This window comes from Phalacrocorax carbo, chromosome 1 (genome assembly GCF_963921805.1).
Source record: "Phalacrocorax carbo chromosome 1, bPhaCar2.1, whole genome shotgun sequence".
NCBI classification, from domain to species: domain Eukaryota; kingdom Metazoa; phylum Chordata; class Aves; order Suliformes; family Phalacrocoracidae; genus Phalacrocorax; species Phalacrocorax carbo.
In genome coordinates this window covers 192,717,930-192,735,500 of record NC_087513.1, presented here as the reverse complement: position 1 = coordinate 192,735,500, position 17,571 = coordinate 192,717,930, and the positions used below count along the sequence as shown (strand labels likewise).

At 37.7% G+C, this 17,571-nt stretch overlaps 1 protein-coding gene across 7 annotated transcripts in view; it reads right to left on the bottom strand.

The window, feature by feature from the left end:
* STARD13 (StAR related lipid transfer domain containing 13) overlaps positions 1-17,571 on the bottom strand; it is a 308,987-nt gene that overhangs the window by 251,411 nt on the left and 40,005 nt on the right. For all 7 annotated transcript variants that reach the window (XM_064441029.1, XM_064441031.1, XM_064441027.1 and 4 more), the window contains one exon: positions 9,292-10,198. In XM_064441029.1, the coding sequence (XP_064297099.1) occupies positions 9,292-10,041 (750 nt within the window). In that variant the 5' untranslated portion in view covers positions 10,042-10,198. The remainder of the gene's footprint in view (positions 1-9,291; positions 10,199-17,571) is intronic.

Sequence of the window (17,571 nt, the reverse complement as noted above, 5' to 3'; positions counted from 1 at the left end):
CAAAACTGGGCAAGACTTTCAGTTTGGATGAAAACTTGGATGGGTAAGAGCAGTCTATTTCCATTTTTATTAAAATTTAAAATAGTCCATAGTCAGAGTGTTTGTTAAGAGTCATGAGGGCGACAACATTCTCTCCTACAGAAAATAACCCCACAAGAACGTCATAAAATGAAATCTCAGATCCATCATCCTAAAACTTCTATGAAGGTCACTACATTTTAAAAAAGTTTTTAAGTTTCTCCAAATATGTTTCAAATGTGGACCTCAGTGTTTGCACAGATCGCTGATTATAGGATAGCTGGTCATGTGGCAGTACCAAGATGATCATAGGTCCCTGGGCATGTCAAATCAGATGATCGAGTCTGTGGTCCCATGGTACTGCCAAGGAAATATGTCCGTTACAATTCCAGGCGAACATTATTTTATTTGAATTTCACACAAAGACACAGGGTTCCTAGGTGTATCACTAGAATCTGATTTTATTAACTGGGAATATGTTACCTGGGAAGAATTTTCAAAAGCACCTCAACACTTACAGTAAGTGCCACAAACACATTAAAAAGTGGGACTTTTGTGTGTGTGAGGAAATTTGTAGCTCATTTTTCTTATTCTCGCTCAAGAGCTTTGCCATATTATGAAATATACTTGGCAAGGTTGTTAATTCAGTAACATTCTGTTACTTTTTTTTAATTATTTTCTACACCACAGTTCTATCGCTGGACTTGAAAAACATACAAAATCCTCACCTATCAGCCAAACAAGCTTGGAAATGTGACCCAACCCCATCCCCTCACAAGTTTCCAGTCTTACAAGTTGTTCTGCTTACTGCCCATCCCACAGTTTATCCAGGATCTCTATCTGCACTTTGAATGAATATCTTAATTTCAATGGAAAGCAGATTAACAGATTTCTACATGTTTCTTCTGGTTCCCCCCACCTAAGACCCAGCCTGTAATTCTTGCAGGTGCCTATTCCCATGCTCTGACAGAGGAATGTAGTTCATCAGAGCCTTGACTTAGGGCTTATTTTCTGTTGACTTTTGCTCTACTTCTGTGGACATACGTGAAACACTTGAGTGGTCTCACGTTGCACAGGTTCCAGATATTTTCAAATATTTGTAAAGAAGAATCTTGATATACCTTTTTTATTTTATGAGCTTAGTGCTCCCGTAAACACATACTCTTTTTTATGTTTTCTGGCAAAAGCAATAGTAATATTGCTGTTTCCTGAGGTGGCCATATGATTCTGAAGTATTCAAATACAGAACAAATAAAGGAGTCAGTATCTGAAAAAAATCATAACCCAGGTTACATATGATGAATACTCTCCCCTTTTAGTCAGTACACTAACTATGTTAACTATTTCTTCTCCTGAAGCTTTAAAGATAAATATAAAACATGCAGTAATACTTATGAACAGGCTAAACCAGGAGTTCCCAAAATTTAGTTTGTGGGGCCTCTTAATGTGTGTGGGACCACAATGGGGCCGTGCAACAAAATTCGTCAGCAACAGTATCTTCTCAGTAGGATAGCTACAGCTAGGATGGGCAACGTAAAACCTTTGTCAGATACTAGAGGTGGATAGTCGGACTTTGGAAACTGCTAGCCTAAAGATCCGTCATAGCATTATGAAAACTACTTGAGGGCCAAAGTTTTAAACATTAACTTCAACAGCCCGAGGATTTCACATTGTGCAATAGCTCAATAATCTTACCTTCTGTAATTTCATATTACTTAATTCAACACCAGCCTGAAATGTACTTTGTAAATTTTCTGAAGGACTTGACTTTGAAAGTCAAGGTGAGTTATCTGTTTGACTAATTATCTGATTTTATTATTTCCTCCTGGCATTTTACTTTTCTCAGAATCTCACTATAGAGGTAATATATACGATATACTATACATTTTTGGAGAGTGACAGTATTCTGCAAGACAAATTATTTCAAACTTCATGAAGAGACAATTGCAAAAAAGCCCTGTGAATTTTTCTAGTGCTAGTCCACCCATCGCATGGTGGTTTCTTTATCAGCTTTGCTTTTGAAAAAGGATGGATTTTGTCTCCTCATATTACAACTATTCTGCAGGAGACTTTTGGCAGAACCCAAACTGGAGGGGCTGAAAATAATTTATAAGATATTTTTTACAAAACCAGAGTGCATGTGTTTTCCCCAAATTCAACCGAGCAGCCATTGATGCCTGCTGAAGACAATCCTGTGATCCAAAAGACAGGTATCTGCTGATGTCAAGAAAGTGTATCTTTTCTTAGGGCATACAGATTTTAATTTTTTAATTCTCTAGTAATGAACAATGAATCATGCATGTTTATTGAAACATGCAAGCAGCACGCAAGCATACTGAAGAGATAAAAGACAGTAATTTGATACTACTTACAGGTTTTTCTACATGATTCCAATACACCAGTTCTCTTTGATATGATCTTTGAGCATATCCTTAAGTTACTATTCCTGACTTCACTGTTTTTTTCCGAAGTTCCTATAATTTTGTAGTAGAAGCAGCCATGCAGCTAATTTCCACCAAAGTAAGGTGGAGATTTGAACTTACTGCTCTCTCCAACCCCAATAAAAAGTAGGACACAAAAAAATGCTCTATTCTAATGGGAAATGGTTACATTATTAAGAATAGTGAGAGTAGAGAAAAATGTACTCTGTACCAAGTGCTATGTTCATCATTAGTCCCTCAAATTTGTGAAATTAATAAAAGTCTCTTTCTTCTAAATTAATAATTAGAATCCCTAAGACAGCATTTATCTGAATTTACTATTAAGAGATGATTGTGGTTATTTATTGACTGATAATAATTCATCTTTGCTAAAGTAAGTAGCAGTTCTCCAGCTCCTTTTCCAAGCAGGCAGAAAACAATCATAACCACTAGAAACTTTGCAAAGTTCAACTCACCATGACTCCACCTATCAACTCTAGACAAGGTATAATTGAAATACAGAAAGTGCAAATTTCACAGGCACACAAAGGAAATCAGAATGTACAAAAGTCAGTGCATCACTCCTATCTTAGACATTTCCCGTTTTCCTCCCCTTAATTTTCTACTCTCTTCTCCCTGGCAATTTTTATTTCAGCACTCGGCTTTCCTACCTGGGTAGACATCCCATGTCTGAAGATGATGAACAAAAAGGAGATAATAACAACCATATCATTTCTCATGAAGAAGTCATTGCAAGTTTGCAGCCATTCTCCTCCTCTAATTGTGGAGTTTCAATTTGATAGGGTAAAGAGAAGAACAAACTTACAAAGTATGGGAGGAATGAGAAAAGGAATTTGTGCTTCAGTCTAATATGTTCTTTACTAGTTTTTGCTCTTATACAACTAAATTAGAGAAGAGACTATTGCAAGGCAATTTTCAGATAGCTTAAATTCCACCTAAGTTCCAGTGCCTCATTAATGAAAACAGCAAAGTACCTCTCAGAAAAGTGCTTCAAAGTGGCTAAGCAAGGCACTGAGCAGGAATACAAGAGGTACAAGGACTTAGCAGAATTTATGCCATCCAAATATAAGGGTAAGAAGCTTACTTTGGCAGGCCCAGTTACTGATGATGGTTGTAGGCTTGACTGGTGCTGTTTTGATCAGTTAAATTGAATGAACTCAATCTAATGTCAATAAACCAAATTCATTGTCAAAGACTTGAAGCTTTCTGATTCCTTTCTCATTGGATATGATTACTTGATTAAAATATTTACAAGCCACACAGAAGAATACATATCTTTTATAGAATCATAATTAACTTCAAAGACTATGGCTTTGAATAAATTTTTGTGGATTTATCACCTCCTACATGTCCTTGTCTATTTATCTTGTCTTGCTTCTTTGGTGAACTTCTGGTGTTTGTGAAAAGAAGAAAGAAAACACAGGCCAGAAGCAGACAAAATGTGGACAGATGCTATGGAAACTTCCGTATTACGTCTCAGCAAATTATTCCAGCCTGAACCTGAACTCTCGTGGTTTAAGCTTATACAATGATTATCAAACTTGTTACTCAGTAATGATTGTATAATGAGGATAAAATTCACCTAATTGTAGTACAAGGGTGGAACAAGGAAAGTAATGAAAATAAGTGAATAATCAAGGAAAGAGAAACTGGAAACCCAGATCATCCATCTTCCTGCCAGTTAAGGACTGTTGTCTGTAACGGTTTCCAGAGTTCAGCTGGCTTAGCTGTAAATGTCAAAAGCAATGGAGCTTTCACAAATCTCCTTTAGAACACTACAGTTTTACTTAAAACAAAGATTCTGTCACGGTGAAAGGTGATGGCACAGCTACCCCATTAACACTATCCAGTGCAGTACACGGAGATCGGGTTCCTGACGTTGTACTGGCCACTCCCATGACCGCAGCCTCCTCCAAAAGTCTTTTGTTTATAGTCTGAAGGCCAAACCCTGACAAAGACATTAGTTGTGAGCACTGCCTTAATTACTTAAATTATCTCTTTGGGTCATCTTGTCTCAGTTACTCCTATGGAATGGAATAGTATCTCGCTCTTTGACCTGTCTGAACGAGGGAACATCCAATGCAAATATTAGACCATCAGCATCTGGCTTTACACAAACAAGCAGGTTTGGTTTAGATCTTCCTAAATGTGTTGAAAGAGGCATGATGTAAATTTGAGATCCAGAAACATCTCCCAGGTTCCTGTGTAAGGGCCAGCAGATTTGATGCTCTGGGCCTGACATGCTCTCACCTGCTTACTCAGCAGAGATGGCAGAGTGCAGTGGAGAATAGTATGACAAAGGCTCCCTTAATGGACTCCTGAATTAGGAAGGAATCTTGTCTGAGAACAAATATTTTTCTAGGGTTCTCCTGGAAGTTACACCTATATGCAACGCTTGCCAACAGTTAATTCTTCAACCTTTCTAGATATATTTTAGATAGAGGTGATCTTGTTTCATGAAGCAGTAGCTCTGAGAAAAGGAGTCATTTGGAGAACCCTGGATGTCCAGTGGAGAGAGATACCCAATATGTGGTCCTGGTGCAGATACCAGGAGGCTGCAGAGGGGCTGCTGGAGCACCTCGTACATCCTGATGGCTAGCTCTAAGCGGTTCCTTTCCAGTGCGTGGGCTTCCTGGCTTGCCCCCTTCTCTCTCTGGTACAATAAAGGAACCTGTGACAACTCACTTAGATGCCCTAAATAATGTCAACAGTGACAGAAACCTTTTTGGCTGGATGGGCTCCCCAAAGGATACTTTGAAACTGTCCCACAGAGGATTTCCAGTTTGCTGCCGTGTTGGTAAGACTATGCTTGCCTCCCTGCAGCAGCCAACAAGATTAGCAGGATTTCTATACAGTCACTCAGGTGAGGGAAGATCTGTGACAATTCACTTTGTCAAGGGTATGATTTCATAATACTTCTTTTTGCCTAATACCTGCCAAATATCTTCAATTTTTTTACTTGACTGAAATGCAACTCCTGGTAGTAACACAAACTGTTTTAAGACTGTGTAAGGATAGGATATGATTACTGATGTAAAGTTGCATAGTAGCTCCTGGTTAAATATCATTATCAGCTGGGTCCTGCTCAGTACAGTTTGAAGAAATGGCAATCTAGAAAAATGTTATGTTTCAGAAGCTATTCTGAATATTGCCACTGCATACCAAGCTGGTTGCATGCACAAAGACAATATGTAGCTTAATATCAAGACTTGAAGTAAAACAAGCAAGGAAGAATGGCTCAAATACCACTTCAGAGCTGCTGAGAAAACCCCTGAACAGAATGAAACAAACAATCATAAATAATATTAGCAGGACATAAGTGATGTAAAATAATTTGGTCTCTTCTCCCAAGTTACTTGCAATAGAACAAGAGGAAATGGCTTCAAGCTGCGTCAGGGGACGTTTAGATTGGATATTAGGAAAAAATTCTTCACTGGAAGAGTGGTCAGACATTGGAAGAGGCTGCCCAGAGAGGTGGTGGAGTCACCATCCCTGGAGGTATTTAGAAGACGTGTAGAAGTGGCACTTCAGGGCATGGTTTAGGAGACATGGTAGTGTTGAACTGACGGTTGGACTTGATGATCATAGAAGTCTTTTCTGACCTTAATGATTCTATGATTCTATGAATTCTCATTCAAGATAGAAGGAGAGTTTTGCAAGGAAGGTGAGCAGAGAAGACAAGTCTATAATAAGGGTACAGAAACTCACTGGTGTGTTTAAGGAAGTGCTGTCTTAGTGATGATGTTACCTAGATCATTATCCCAAAATGAGAAATAACATGAACAATATTTCAGACATGTGCATAGACTTGTTTTAAATCTTTAAATTTTGCTTCTCAGCTGAAATAAATGTTATCTTTAATTTAAGACCTTTATTTGGGCATTAAATGTACCACTGATTACAGACTCCTGACAAGGAAAAAAAGGTTGCCAAATGTAGCTTTGATGAGTAAGCACAGGAAATATATATGGGACTGGTCTAAGGATGGAAACTCAGGGACCATACTGAATTAATAAATTGAACAGAAGTATCATTTGTCCTGCACCACTCAGAACAGGCAGATATTATATGCCTTTGGGAAAAAAGAAAGCGCTTTTTTTGTTTTAATGGGCACCATTACATGAATTGTTTTCAGCAGTGTCTTCTGCTTGTAACAGAGTTGGCAGCATACACAAGTGGTATTTTTTTCATCTTCCCTCTACTTGTTTACTGTTCAGTGTTTTTGGAGATTTGTCTGTCCTTATTGATTAGAATGAAACAAGAAGTTCAACAATTATCACTTAAATGCATGTAGCAACTATTTAAGAGGAGATTTGGACGCTGCCTGCAAAGGCCAGTGCTGCCCAGACCGGAGATGGTGACAGCGTTTCCTCCTTTCTGTACATAAAATAGGAGATTTGCAGTCAGTAACAAGTACATTTATTTAGGAATGCCCCTGCAGGGTAGATCTCAATCACTATTTCACTGTGAACTCTAGTAGCAAGGATTTAGCCAGGATCTCGGTCAGGGTGCTATGTGTGATATCCTGTATCTATGGCCAAGGTGATTTGTTTGTTATACTATTTTTAAGTCTAAGGCTTAGCAGTAATGGTTGCTTTTGACAACATTTTTATGCCATGCTGCCTTTATTTAGTTAATTTCTTTCCACTAGAAAGACATTTTTCCACAGCCCCATTTCTAAATAATAGAAATAAGTAACTTGACAATGACATACATTTGCTTCTACCAGAGTCACAGGGGAAGTTTTTAGTCTGAATATTAATACATGACGGCTGCTAGAATTTGAGAGACAAGATAATCCTTTTTTTTCAATTCTTGGAGGCTTTCCTAGAATGATACATACTTATTTACATCAAAAAAATCAAAACCAGGACTGCATCATTACATCTGTACAGTTTTTGAAATGTTTTGACACATTTGCTGAGATTTACTAGGTAATTTCGCATGCTTGTCTGGCAATTTATAATCCATCATTTTGTATTACAAGATGCATCCTTGAGTTTATTTTATAGCATAGACATAAAGTAAACTAAATGACAACAGCCCCTGGCCTCTTCCTTTTATCTATGGGAATGACCTTCAGTAAACAGAATCCAAGGGATGTTGCACATGCATTTTGATATATATTTATATTAATGGGAATGTTTCTGAGTAAATGAGGAAGCAGCCTTGGCTTAGGGTAGAGTAACAATTCAATTATTTGATAAACCACATGTCACAAGAATCTCTCAGGGTCAGTATTACATCAAAAGGTGCACTGTTTTGGAACTATCTTTGGGCCTCAGTTTTCTAATATTAGCTGCTGAGAAAAATTTGAAAAAATCTGGCTTATTTCTCTGTGAGCTGATGGGTTTCCACAGCAAAGTTGGGATATGTGTGAAACACAGCACAGAACTCCCACTCAGGGGCAGAATTAGTCCCCCCAGACTGGAGATACACTAGTATTAAAGGAGCAAAGTAATTAAGTATTTTGTACCAAAATTTTGATGTTAATATGGACATTATAGTCCAAATTCTTTCATTTAATCAGAAATCAATGAGGCAACTCCATGTTATAAACACTAGAAGTAAAAGGAGAACTGCAGAGAAACAAAAAATAAAACACTGGGTAAAAGACTAGGGCTCCACCCTGATTTTCAAGGCATAGAGCAGATCTACATGGAACATAACTTTTAAAAGCTGGAGGAGGAGAAGAGAGAGGAAGGAAAGGTATGCCTGACCTGCAGTTTGAGATGAATTTGTGCTGCAAGGTCAGGAACGTTGGAATTTTAAGGGTTTGTTTTGCCCATTATTTGGAGTCATTTCATATTTTTGTACTACAGCTGAACTTCTCCAATGATAAACATGTTTAGCTCCAGGCATTTGGTGTGTTACCAGCTGGTAGCAGGGGGAAAGCCTTCCTTGTTCTCCAGACTAGTGAGAACTCACTTGGAAAGCTTCTGTTCCTCCAGTTCCAAAAAATAGAGCTAATTTACTCAATAGTTTTTTTTTCTGAAAAATTTATGGTTGGATGATTCCTATTACAGAGTGTTTTTAATTTTGTCCTAAATCTTCTTATGTTTTCATTTTGGACATTGATCTGTAGAGCATCATGATGTGTACCAGTACAGATACAAAAATAATCTATTTATTTTATTTTATTTTATTTTATTTTATTTTATTTTATTTTATTTTATTTTATTTTATTTTATTTTATTTTATTTTATTTTATTTTATTTTATTTTATTTTATTTTATTTTATTTTATTTTATTTTATTTTATTTTATTTTATTTTATTTTATTTTATTTTATTTTATTTTATACCAGATTGTAATCTGTCCTCCATATTATTTTAATGAAATAGGAATCCAGAAAACACTGTTATGTAGCGGAAGCCATCCTGTGAGTTAGGTGGCACAGTGCTACAGGGCCATTACACTAAAAAAGGCCAGTTTTCAGCACAAAGAAATATAGTCTGCTCTCAGAGTAAACATAAGCTCTATCCCTTTGGAACAGTCCATAGACTCAGGGAATATATGCTTTATGTGGCATGATATATGATCTTGAGGAAGCAGGGAAAACTGAGCCGATGTTCCCATTTTAAAAAGCAAGGGAAAAAAGAAAACCGAAGTTTGAAATTCATGCTAATAGAATTGTGGCCAATCTGAAGTAACAGATTTGTCTAATGTAAAAACCCAGTATATTTTTATGGTGGGTTTATATTCTTAATTATATAACTCACATTAATTATCACTGCATACCAATTTGTGCAACTCCTTTTCCTCCTGTAACCATCCTTAGACGACACCACTTATTTAAAACATACTTGGAACAAAAGAGTAGCTTGTATTACCTCAAGCTCCATGTGTTTTTCTTCCTTGTCATGGTCCTTCAATTCCTTTTCAGAATGATTATCACAGTCTAAATGACAGATGTGTTGATATTTAGTAAGTTCATGTTTAGCTTGCTTTCTTTGAGAAACATTCCTTCTATGGAGACCATTGAAAAATACTTCATACAGTGGCAGTTCTGTAAACACATCATCATTCTCTCTACCATCTGCTTCTTCCTCTTCAGATGAAGAATCTTCTGCTTCTCCTGCCTCACAAATATGGAGTTTAATATTAGCTTCATGTGATAAAAATTTGAAATCAGAAAATGCGATAGCGCTTGGTTTGTGTTTTATGACTCTGATTTCATGGCTCCTTTCTGCTTTCTTGTCTGAATTTCCTCCTGTAAGGACTGGCCATTCTCTGTGTGAGGGAAGGTTTAAAGTACCTTCCTGTGGCTTGTGCCTTGCAGAACAGGGTAATTCTTCACAAAGGTGCTTTGTCTCCGACTTATCCGTGGCACTGACACACCCAGCAGCTGGGCCAGGTTGCAAGGATGTCTCACTGTGGTCTGATAAGGATGACACAGACAGCAAACTCAACTCGGGTTCCAGTAAAAGATTCTGAAATTCAGATGGACTTGCCTGTTTTTCTCTCTTTCTTAGGTATTCTTCACACTTTGCTTCCTGTGGAGTCCCCAGGGACTTGGCAGATGTGAGATAAGGTGAGCCCTGTTCTTCATAGATATTAGTTTCCATTCCAATGAGTTTCATCCATCAGAGATCAAAATGACTTCATTCCTGGTTTTCTTGAGAAACATAACTCCACATATGCAGCCAGGAAATATCTTCTTATTTTTCCAAAACCATGATCACACAATCATTAATAATGCCTGGATTCTCACACAAAGTATCTGAATCCTCTCTGCTCCTGAAAATTTACAAAAAAAAAGTCATGATAATATGCTTGCATTGGAGACCATCAGCAAAAGTAATCCTGTAACTTGAAATTCCCATATCAAATTTACTTAAAAGTCTCTTCAAAAATATTTGATGTATGCAGATTAAATGAACTTAAAACATGAGAACCTTGATTTGTTTATCTTAGAGACTAGAAAAGAACTGGAAAATGCAGAAATGGTTTTTAAATATTGACTTTATGTTGATTATTGACACAATGGTTCAGAATAATTCGAAGTGATGTTAGCTATAGGCTTGTTATTGAAACATGCCTCTGCTCACTATATTTGTATTGTCTGTTAAATAATGGAAAACTTTTACACTGTTTTGATAAAGGTACTAAAATGTCATAGGGAAGAGCAAGGATCCAAAGCAATTTACAGAAAGGAAAGAAGATTTCAATATAGGTAAAATTTTCTGTCATCTCAGCTTCTGTGAATTGCCAATGCAGTGCAGAACCTGTCCATTTCCAATAAGTTTGTAAAGCTAAAAATACAGAGAGCTGCAGAACTACATCAGTTGGCCATGTCTGGTTTAAATCAGTTTTAACTTCTGGGCTCATACCCAGGCTGTGCACCTCCAATGCATGGGAAAGGGGAGCAGCTGAAGAACCGATCTTGCATCCCTGAATAGCTTACAGCCACCCGTATATGTAATTTACTTTTTGTGACAGATTGAATATTGATAGTATTTATTTTAATGATTGTTTCAGTATTCCATCTGTGAGAGCAAAGCAGAACAGAAGCTTTTCAAAATAAAAAGAGAAGCTTAAGCCTTTGATGTATGTGGCAATCCTGTCAGTGATGAGGAAGACATGTCAGAAGGCAGTGCTGTGATTGTCAAAGTGGGAAGCAAGCAAAGTAAGATGCTGGCATGTGATATGCTTCTCACTGCATGCGCCATGAACTGAACAACGCACACCAGCTAGGCATATTTTAGTGCTGGCTAGTGTATATTTTAGTGTTATACATTGGGTAATAGAAAGAATACTGTTACACACACAGAAAATTTGGATTTATTATACTACCTTTGTCATTCGAACTGCAGCTGTAAAAGGTGTAAGCATGCAGGTACACACTATTTAGGTAGACTTCCTCTCAGCTATTGCTAGCTATTTAAAAGTCAGACATTATTGTAAGCAACTGTCTAGTCTCCTGCCAGAGTCAGTGGAGAGAGAAAAATGCTTCCAGAAGTTAAATGCTCTCACTTATCTTGGAAACCTATTTTGACATGGGATGAGTCTCCCTCCTGGCATGACTGCCTTATCCAAAACTATGGAGGAAGTCTAGACAAAAAGCTTAGTCTGATCACCCAAATTTGAGAGACAAATAAGGGCAAGAAGAATCTCACCCCATACCTTTGTTACACAATAATAATATATTGTCTAAATGTGAATAAGAAACCTACTTTTGAAGCCCTCGTTTTCTCAGCTTCAGGTTAGCCATCCACACAGAAGTGACTTCAATTTCAGGAGTGCAGAACACCCTTGGTTCGCCCTAGCATTAAGTGAACTAACTGAGCCCAATGTCTTTGAAAAAAAAAACATGTTCCCAAATTTGTAGAGACCGATTGGAACAACTAACATTTCTCATAGTGTTTTGTATATTCTGGGCACAGTGAAAAAGCCACCCCATTTCAGGTGAATATTGAGTATTATCTGTGCTTCACTATGAGCCATCACCTTTGTTTTTCAGCCCCTGGCCGCCTCTGCTAGAAGGCATGCTGCTAGCACCCACACTCTCACCATGCAGACCCAGGTATAAGTGAAGAAGATTCACCTAGAAGACTCCTCAAAAGGCAGCAAAAGAGGTTTGGCCTGGCTGCCTACACCAACCTGTTGCCATCAGGTGAGAGGATTGGTTGTGTTCACCAGCCATTGCTGCTGGTGTCTGCCCTGTTCCTCACCTACTGGTAGTTCCAGCAGGAGTAGCAATGGTCAGGTCTCCCCCCACCAGACTCTCCCAGATTTACCCTTTCCTACTGTCAGTCTTCTTTTTCTGGCAGAACTTGCCTGTCCTTGACCTGCTCCCTAAATGCTCTTTAGTTCTCGTAACACTGCCAAGCAGGCTCTGCTGTGATGGCACCTGCAGGAATACACCTCTGTGCTCATAGGACCATCTTTGTAACAACCCAAAATACAGCATAAAATGCTTCAGAAGAAGCTACAGAAATTCTGCAGTAGGCAAGTGTGGGATAAGTGAATTACATATTTTTTATTTCCAGTATTTTAGGATGATGCTTTAGATTCTAAAACATGTATTATTATCCCTGCAAATATTTGCATTTTTCATTATCTCTGGATATTCCTAGCATCTAAAATAAATGTCCAGCTTCTTTTAAAATTTTCCTAAGTTCCTTCTCTCGAATGGTTTCCAGTTTTACAGGATATGGTATGAAGTGGTTATATTTGCAGTTTAATTACAAAAGGTGTGAAAAAGTTTTTCTGTTTATTAGATTTGCGTAATCTATTGGACTCTTTCTGGTTTTTTATTTTTCCTGTGATGGGACTGGAACAAAGAAAGTATGCAAGAGCGGGCTGTTTTTGTGCAAGTACAGCAAGAAATCTCTGAAGAGGAAGTGGTAAGAAGAGAGACTGTGAGTTTACCCTTATTCATCCTGTGGAACATATCTCTTTACTCAATCTAGCAGTGACTGGGAAAAATCCGCACCCTTATATAAAATGTCAAATTCCATATTTTATAAAGAGTTACACATAGACATTTATAGCTCCTAAAAATGGAGCATTTTCGGCAACTGTGGATTTGGAAATCCTGCCCATAGCAAAATGTGTAACTCAGAGAGGTCTGAACATTCAGAGCTAAATCTGTACCTGTTGTAAAAGGCCTGTAACACAGCCCTGCAAAATAAGATGATTCTCACCACAATTCTGAATGTATGCACTTACAAGTTATGAAAAATAATAATCTTTCTGGAAAATGTCTTCAAGGCTTTATAAATAGGAAAATTACTTTCATATGCATACATAATTCTAAATATATACTGTAGCATTAACTCTACTGGTAGGTGCTAGTGTAGGTAAAGATGTTGTTAAATAATAAAAGTCTCTCGGGCATATGTGTGGTTTTTTCCAACTAGAAGGGAAATGTGGGGCTTACCACAGCTAACTGTCCAACCAAAACTGGCTCCAAAACAGCTTAAGGAAGAGCACAAAAAAAGCAACACAGGATTTTTTCTTTTTTTAAGCTAAAATGTGAAATGCGTATCTGGGTGTAGCAACTTCAGCTTTTTACACACATGATTTTAAAACTTACAACCTGAATTTTATTTTCTAAGGAAAGCTCCTTACAAATCAGCAATAAATTAATACAAAGTTGTGATACAGCTAGTGAAATGCTATGGAAGGAAAGTTCCTATATGGTCTGGCACAAGCAAATATATATGTGCAGACTCACAGAGAAATTTTTGTGTATCATGGTCTATTGGCTTGATTTTCCTTTGCCCAGGCAACCAAAATTTGTATTAAAACTCACAGAATTTTGGACAAAGATCACACAAAAGGCATATATTAGGCTTAACCATTGAAGAGGAAGATTGAATAGATAATTTAAGATTCATAGACACATTTCTATTTTCTTGAGTCAATACAAGGAGAATTTTTTTCTGGGGCAAATGATTATTGTTTATTTCATAGTGTTACTATAATAACAAGTCACCTAAACTAACTTTTCACACATTGCTTAAATAAGTGCCTTCCAATACCTATTATGTATTTTGGCATTGCAGAGCATGTGAATGTGTGGAATTTTCTTATTTCTTTAAATTCAATTTAAACTTGAACTGACACAGTAAACCAGCAAATCAAGTCCTAATCTTGTCTGGAAGCGTACACCACTCATGTAAAATAACGAGTTTTTACCCCTCAGCACCTAATGCGTTTGTTTCCCTTTCACAATGACTTTGCTTAATATTTCCCATTGATTTAAACAACCTTCCCCTGAAAAATTAAGCAAACAAGCCAAGAGAATGTGAGACACACAGACTAAGAGCAAATTAGGAATTAGGATTTTTTCTTTCCTGATGATAATTTTACCTGTTTTGCAAGGTAACACCATATTTTTCAATTCAGTTAATTTCCGTAAGCGTAACAACAGGAACTCAGTTAGTAGCCAAAAGATCCTCCAAGCGTTGGGGCAGAACAGAAAAAGAAGTGAGCAGATCCTTAACAAAAGGCATTTCAGCTTGCTTGCTGCACAAGAACTCTGTCAACAGAAGTATGTGTGAGAATCCCTGGGGCAAAAACAGCCTTCTGCAAGCACTGGCCAAATTATTCACAGAAAAAGACAGAAAAAAAGGAGAGGGAAGAAAAAAAAAATAAAAAGAGAGAGTGAGAGCATGCCTCACAGGAACACCAGGCACTTCTAAAAATATGGCGTGACCTCATTCTTCACGTTATGCCAGACCCTAACATTATGCTTTGCTTTATCACCTGGAGCACCTGGAGTCAGGTTCCCACTGCACACACTCAACTTTGGATGCTGTCAGGTTTTGATAAGGTGTGCTGTGAAATGCCTTTTGATGTAGTATAAAGCCAGTATAAAGGAATACCAAAATTAGCTTCCCATGTCACCTGCAAATTCTAATTATTGTTTGCCTATGTTTCTTCAAGACCTACATTTGCTGCCAAAGCTTCATGAGTCTTCCCTTTTGTATATATATTAATAGGATCATAGCTTGAAGACAGACTTCTGCATAGGCTGCAGAGTGTAGCTAGAGAGTAGGTTGTTGGACATGTAAGATTCCGAGTATGATTATAAGCCAGTTATTTGCAAATCTAGCCTGGAAGGGAAAAGGATGAATTGTCATTGGAAAAATGGGGTGAGAAGAATGTGAGTTATAGCTTAATTTTGGAAGTGTTTTTCTGTATTGCTTTTGATTAGAGCAAACAGCAGAAATCAAAAAGCTGCAATACCCTTCTGCTCATGTAATGGATCTTGCATGCTGGTAGTAGTAGATTACATTTTTCACCTTGAGATATCCAGGCACAGATATTTGACACAGATGCTGCAAAATCTACATCCCTCCTGACTCATTTCAGTGAGTGAGGGAGGCGGCACTTAGGTGCTGATTTCTCTTGCACCTCATGCACTTCTTTGCCTTTGCTGAAGTTAAACAGTATTTTAGTCAGCAAAGAACTTGGCATATTTATGAATGAGTCACTCAGCAAATGAAGCCACATCTTGAGGCAACCATTTTACAGGAATTAGTTTATATGACAGTTTAGTGGGGCTTGTCTCAACTTAGAACTGTTTATTATCCCAGGACAACTGTACTACCAAGCCTCTCCTTCAGCTTTGCCATGTCTGTCCCCATTTCCACTGTGGCAGAAGCTCATTTTACATTGCCAAGGAAGGTAAAATGTCTTCTCAAATGCAATACACTACAATGATGAAAAGACACTTTGCTAATTTAACTGGGCTTACATTCATGTTTGTCTTAGGTGCAACTGTTGGTCACAGATGTGCTGTTTTCTAACCATCATAACCAACACAGCTATGTCAGCAATTTATTTTACAGCTGGACCTACTTGCAATATATAGGAGGGAAAGACTCTGCTCCAGGAGGGATCATTGACACATTTTGTATGATTAGCTGAGCCCGAGGTTGAGTTTAATCCAGCCTAAGGCACTAACATCCTGCCAGTGTGCTGACTCAATTGTATTTTGGTCTAAACCAGCATTCTTAACAGCACTGTCATTGCCACCTTACCACCATGTGGAACAGTGGTTTAATTGCAAATAGGGTGAGAAAATACCTTCTGTAATACAACTATTGCCATTTCTGGGTACTTAGATCCATGGGCAATGTTAGTTTACATAAAGTGGTCCTTGACTTTGCAAATCATTCTGCTCTGTGCAGCCCATGAATAGTGTGGTTACAATCATAAGCAAAATCAAACAGCAAGACTGTGTGAACACCAGTAAAGTGAAGGACGAGACATGGTTCTTCACACTTAGAAAAGTTTCATACTTGCACATCTGATTGTACCCTCTTAAACGAAGGTACCAAAAAGGAGTCAGATATGAATGGGGAACTGAGAATATATGTCTTTCAGCATGTCTCTGAAAACATGTATGAAGCATCTTTAAAGAATAAGATCTGGCTTTCCTTCTGCCATTAGGCTTCTTTTAGCATTGCGTTCAATGTATTGCTTTTGTATTCCCAGTTCTGCCTCACGTATTTTATCTTGTGCCTATGAAATGCAGCATCAAGCTCCTGATGGAGGCCTGAGGTTGTTTGACTACATGCTTTTAGAAGGCAATTTTGAGTGATTTAAGATTACAGTCTGAACTACTTGAGAAATTAAACCTGATGTGAAGCTGCTAAAAATCCTAATACTCGAAGCATAGAAGGCATGAAAGGGGTGTGTGTGTGCATATGCATTTAACTAAAGTCTGTGGTATTAGATGAAAACCAGAATTTGTTTATATATTGCCCTAGAATACTTTGGCTTCATTCTATATGAATGGTGCAATCAACATGAAACGGGAAGAGCAGCCAGTCATACACAGACACTGTTCATAAACAGAGGCCCCAAAAAGAACCAACACCTAATAAATATTTTTAAAATAACACTGAATAAACCACATAGGAAAAAAGAAAAAAGTCTGCCTCCCCTTAAGCTGAGGATCTTGGCATTGGTAAGATCCTAGCTCTTCATCTAAGCAGCCAGTCCAAACTAAAGTCAGGAAACAGCCTTTCTGCAAGCAGCGACATACAGGTATGGGCTGCTTCTCCCTCCAGTTTAAATACGACCACTGTTTCTTCAGCCTGTAAAGTGAATTCCATTACATATGTTCAATGGATATGCTCAATGGACTGGTTGGAAATTAATCTTTATTTTGCACAGGAGAAAAGAGGCTGGAAGAAAGAATTTTCTCATATTGGAGGATATCTATATTAAGATGGATGGCTTAAGCGTCATATTTACATCTTCAGGTTTTTTTTCAAGCTCATGAAGCCCACTTTGGGTGGATTACAAAATGGCATGCATCCCTCTAAGAAGTCTCTGCTGAACCTGTGACACCCGCCAGCAGCCAAAGACACCGAACAAAGGCAGTTGTTTTGGCACTTCATAGGGGCAGAGACTGGTATAGATCTGCATTTATTGTATGGTTCATAATTCCTTAAAAAATGAAAGAAATTAAGTTCTTTAATGTTATTTCCTTCCTTGAAGAAGGAAAACATATCAATGCCTTGGGAGCCTTCATAAGAAGGTATCAATTCATATTAATTTCATTTATAACCATTATTATCCACCATCGCATATAAGGAATGGGATGCTTGTGTCTACTGTGACCATGCAGCCAGTAGAAGAGATGTAAA